This window comes from Centruroides vittatus, unplaced genomic scaffold (genome assembly GCF_030686945.1).
Source record: "Centruroides vittatus isolate TY-2023 unplaced genomic scaffold, ASM3068694v2 contig_738, whole genome shotgun sequence".
NCBI lineage: Eukaryota > Metazoa > Arthropoda > Arachnida > Scorpiones > Buthidae > Centruroides > Centruroides vittatus.
In genome coordinates, this window is record NW_027122474.1 from 2,043,319 (window position 1) to 2,048,872 (window position 5,554).

The following is a 5,554-nucleotide window of genomic DNA, read 5'->3' on the forward strand; positions in this document are numbered from 1 at the left end:
GCAAAAGTGTTCGTTATCCGATTTGTTCGTTAACCGATCACCTACTGTATTTGTTTCTCCTAGTTATGTTAAAGTTAAAATATTTACCTAAATTTCATAGTGTACGGTAAAACTTGTCTAAAATGGAACCCAACTAAAAATGAAATTATCGTAAACGCAAGAAAATTCTTCTGAACGAAGCGATTTTTTATGTTAAAAGATAACCGGTTCGAAACGGAAACCAGCTAAAACGGAAATGTATTAGGTACCGTGCGATTCCGGTTTACACATGGTTTACTGTATATTATTTTCGGTACACGAAAAAAGAGGTACGGAAAGAATGTCGGCAGGATTTACAATTTGTATTGAACATATAGGCCTACAATAAATATTTTTCACGCAGCCGCGATATTAATGTTATCATTTAAAACTATAATCCACCTCCACAGTGCACTCATCGAATCGTAAATTATATGGCATGCAGGCACACGTGTAACGATTAAAATCAAACGATGATTGAAATTAATAAATAATTATACCGATATAAGATTCGTATTATTGTCCTATTTTTCCATTTATGTCGTTTAGAAAGCCTTATTAACGCAAAACAAAACCGATAGTGGTGCAGTACGAAACAAACGTTAAATTAAGTCCTGATTATGACCTCACCATGCTATTTTCGTTCTAGTGAAGGAAATTGTAACGTTAATACAAATAATATAAAAAATACTGTTTAAAGAAAAAATTACTATGAAAAAAAAGTAAACAACATTTTGCTACGTTGAAAGAGAAAATAGTAAATACTGCAACATTCATTTAAATAATGGCATTAATATTCATGCATGTTGAGATAGAATTGTATCAATACAATTGTCACTGGAGAAACCGAAGCATTGTCAGTTGGCGAAATGCGGGTAAATTCTAATTGTATGGTAATGTTTAATAATTAAAGCAACTGTTCTATTTCAAGTATCCTTTAAATGTTTTTTAAACTACTTCTGAAGTCAGAAGAAGCAAAGGTTTTCTTCTAGAATTTTATATAGTTACCGGTATTAATAAAACCAATTTCGACTCCATTGCGACGTTTTTAAATTTTTATCATTTTTACTATATACTTATAGATATTTTCACTAATAAAACGTTTTTTAAATAGTTTCAGTTTTTTCCAGATTTGCAATGAAACTTAAATACCTGAGTATTTACTTATCGCAGAAGCTGAAGGAATTAGGATTACGTGTTGGTAGAAATCCTATTTACTTTATCGTCGTTCCAATCATTGTATCCATGGTATTAGCTACGGGTCTTCATAAGTGGCACGATGAAAGGAATATTAAATATTTATTTGAACCCAGGAATACCAGACATGTTAAAGAAGAAGAAATTATAGCAAGACTATTTCCAATGGACCTATCTTCCGATGCATACATGGAAAGGATGAACAGAGAACCAAATATAGCAGTAGTCTTAGTTACAGCCAAAGACGAAGGATCCGTGCTTCGAAAAAAAGTATTTCGAGAAATTATTCAATTAGATGAAATTATTCAAAATATAAAAACTGCAGACAATTTCACATACAAAGAGTTGTGCGCAAGAAATAACAAGAGATGCTTCGAGAATTCTATTTTATTCATGCAAAATGAAATGGAAATGATGGAAAATAAAACTTATACCATTAAATATCCGTTACAAGAAATAAGTAGATACAAATTTCAACTAAATAGTTTATTTTTAGGAGGTGTTCGAAAGACTCCGGAAGATTACGTGAAAGACGCGAAAGTATTGCGTCTCGTTTACTACTTAAATGATAATTCGAGTATTGAAAGAAATAGAATAGAACAATGGCAAAATTTGTTTTTGGATCGAATTGCATCTAGCACTTTTGAGCACATAATCGTTGATCGATACACGTCGATCACAATGGAAATGGAACTACTTAGAGTCATGTATCGTTTACTTCCTAAACTTCCGATTGCAATGTTAGCAGTAGTAATATTTTCAATGCTCACTTGTCTGTATAACAGCTGGATCGAGAGCAAACCTTGGATCGGAGTCATTGCAATAATATCGGGAGGAATGTCTTTGGCTTCGTCATTTGGATTGATCATGTATTTTAATACGCCGTTTGTGGCTCCAGCTGGATCTATACCCTTTCTAATTATAGGTAAGAATCGTAAGTTGTTTAAAATTATATAAAACTTGTTTTTCCTATCGTATTAATATAGTCCTTCACTTTTAAATTAATACTATATGCAGATAAAGATAATTGTAGATTTTGAGGTTTATTCGAATTGCTATCTGGTACTGTATACTGATAATTTATCTGGTACTTGATGTATACTGTATAATATATAGAAATCTATATGACAAAGTTGATCGCAAAAAAAAATTTGTAGATAGATATTTGTAGCATTCTCAGTGAAATATTTGCTGAGAGTTGATCTTAAACGCAATATTCGATCTCTCGATATTCCACTGCTTTTATAAGTTTTGGTTTCATTACGCTTTGATAAGAAATTGGTCGCCTCTTTCAGGTTTTTTTGGACCTGAATAAAGCAAAATGATTCTATATATAAGCTAATGATGATTCAGATTAGTGATTAGAAACTTTCTCTAGATGTAAGCTGCAAGGTAACTTCATAAGCCGGCTTTCATAATTGAAGATTGCTGTATACCCCATACTTCACAGCCTTTTAGTGCGTTAGATACTGAAATAATATATGCTGATGTACACCAGTAATTTATAGTTTATTCTTATCTTTTAAGCGGTCAAATTCGGTTTTAATATTTCTCTACATAGAATATAAGCTTTAAAGAGATTGCATAATGGCACGACATAGAAAACGGGACAATAAAATTACATGCTTTCTAAACTTAATTTTACTTCTATTTATCAGTTTTTATTTTTAAAATTTGTTATTTTTAAACATATTCACCTGTTAATTTTCTACAGGAAATAGCAATTTATATTATTTTATAAGACAAGATTTTAAAAATTTTTTAATGTTATTTATTTAATATTGTTTTACTTATTTACCTTGATTTTATCTCATGCAGAACCCTTTTTCAAACAATTTTATCCAGTCAATTGCCTAATTCTTAATTTCGATTTGTAATTAATAATCAGCTCTATACGTAAAAGACTTTTAAAAAATGTTATCTATATTATGTGTGATATAAATTACATCTATTATTTCTTTTGTAAAAAATAAGTGTCATTAAGACCAGAAATGCATTTCATTTATTAATAAAGTTTATATCAATAACTGTTATTTTTGTAATAAGTTAATAAAAAAATCCACAGATACCAGTAACGGTACGATTAATTTTAAGTGTGTACTGAACGTACGAGTCGCAATAAATGAGCTTTTATTATAGTAGGAGCTGGGCTTCTTCACTTGAATCACGAAGATATCACAAGAATCTCAAGCGAATCAAGAGGAAGCTATGCTTCTTGATTCACGTAACGCTACACCTTTCACCAGGTGCGTCAAAATTTAGAACGAGATAGCCGATTGGCCTCTGACGCACCAAGAACACTTAATCACATCAAAAGTTGAACGAAATGCGAGAATCTTATGAGAATTTGAGCAATATATCTAACAGAATGTTATTATCTGCGTATGAAGAGGTGTTTAGATACCACTTAATATTTTTTAAATATTGCGGTTTTTCTGTGGGAAACACGAATTGCACTAAAACAAATTTGAGATAAAAACAATAAAAATCGAAAAATTGCCCATTAGAAAATCATTTTATTATATTTGCTAATGAGCAAATTTTAGCTTCGTTAAATATTAAAAATGGGTGGAAATACCGAATAAAGGATATGCAGCTTAAATATAATGCATTGTAAATTCGTATAACTAAATAGAAGTTGCCAGTCTGAAATTAAAATTCCGAATCCTTATATTAATAACTGCTGTGAAATTGCAATACAAAACACAATACAAGAGCTAATGAACACAAAATAAACGATTCTGTGAAGAAAGAACATTTATTAGATTAGATCAGTGTTTTTCAGCCTTTTTTGTCTCACGGTGCACTTGAACATATTATTAAATTTACGCGGAAAAAATTACGTGATTTAAAGTTGTGTTAACATTCTATTGCCATGTTACTTGCCACTTAATCTAATTACTTTTATTTGTATTTAATGTGAATTAAATAAAACAGGATTGTTTTTCCTTAAAAATAGAAGCAGGCTACTTAAATTAATAATTTTTATTTATATAAGAAAAGCAATTAATATTAAAACTTGATTAGCATTTAAAAGTGGCACGATAATTGCCTTTAGAAACCTGCCCAAGTCTCGCTATTTCTAAGATAAAATAATTTGTATTCAATGCGGACAATTAGAGATATATTTTTGATTTAAAGAAAATTTCGTTTTAAATGAAATAAGTCGGTACTATTTTTGACATTCAATGTACAATTTCTTGGTTTTCAAAACAATAGATTTCGTTTCAGGTATAGGCATGGACGACGCGTTTGTCTTTTTAGCTGCATGGAAAAAAACTGACCCACAGAAGACCGTACCAGACAGACTCTCAGAAGTTTATTCGGAATCCGCCATTTCTGTTACCGTAACTTCTGTAACGAATTTCATAGCTTTCATTTCAGGACTGTTCACCCCTTTCAGAGCCATATTTTATGTTTCTTTATACGGATCGATTGCTGTTGTTTTCTGTTACGTTTATCAAATAACGTTTGTTGGTGCATGCATGGCATTTTTTGGATATGTGGAGAAACAAGGGAGACATTCTTTATTCTTCACAAAAATAAATACTCAGAAAGGTAAGAATCACATAATGAATCTTTTCCTCATTACTACTGAAACTAACAACAATATTTATTCATTTATTTGTTTACAGAAAGCCGTTCTCGGATTCGAAAGTTTCTATTTTCTACTCAATCCTGGAAATCTACCAAGAATAATGTTGTTCCTACGTCATCAATTTTCATTCGATTCGGTTATATTTTATCTACTTGGTACGTGAAAATAATTATTTTCTTGATCAGCGCCAGTTTCGTTGCTGTAGCACTTTGGGGCATGACTCACACAAAACTTTATGGATCACTTTCCTACGCGGCGACATATGATTCATATTTTGTAAAATATTATAAAAAACATTTGAACAATTTTAATCACTTCGAATACAGATTTCAAATCGTTATCGATCAAGAAATAAATTACGCAGATGTACGAATTCAGAATGAAATAGAGAACCTTTTCTCAGAAATGGAGAGAAAAGGATTAATTGCAGATTTTCTTACCGAGTCTTGGCTCAGATTCTATTTAAAATTCCTGAAGGACGAAAGAATCCGATTATCTGTACAATCGTTTAATATAAGCGATACAAAGGATTTTATCGAAATTTTGCGCAGTGTTTTTCTACGTCATCCTTTTGCCCGACGATTTCGTAAGGATATTGCATTCAACACCGATTATACAGCTATTGTGGGAAGCAGATTTCTTTGTCAAACTAATTTTACTACGGAAGAATCGTTTTTTTCAATTTTTTTAAAAATGAGGAAACTCACTGAAAAAATGCCTTTTACTGTATTTTCGTATCAG

General features: G+C 30.9%; 1 protein-coding gene across 1 annotated transcript; it reads left to right on the forward strand.

Moving 5' to 3' along the window:
* Positions 1-1,155: 1,155 nt before the first annotated feature.
* Positions 1,156-5,196, forward strand: LOC136980944 (patched domain-containing protein 3-like). Its single transcript, XM_067277143.1, has 4 exons — positions 1,156-2,140; positions 4,447-4,773; positions 4,851-5,089; positions 5,140-5,196. Exons 1-4 carry the CDS (start codon positions 1,156-1,158, stop codon positions 5,194-5,196), a joined length of 1,608 nt encoding a protein of 535 aa, XP_067133244.1.
* Positions 5,197-5,554: the final 358 nt, after the last annotated feature.

What these genes read in the sequence shown, in the direction of transcription:
- LOC136980944 (XM_067277143.1), top strand. Translation starts at nt 1,156, where the DNA reads ATGAAACTTAAATACCTGAGTATTTACTTATCGCAGAAGCTGAAGGAA. An exon ending in TATACCCTTTCTAATTATAG is followed by an intron (nt 2,141 to 4,446) that starts GTAAGAATCGTA and finishes ATTTCGTTTCAG; the next exon opens with GTATAGGCATGGACGACGCG. An exon ending in CGACATATGATTCATATTTT is followed by an intron (nt 5,090 to 5,139) that starts GTAAAATATTAT and finishes CTTCGAATACAG; the next exon opens with ATTTCAAATCGTTATCGATC.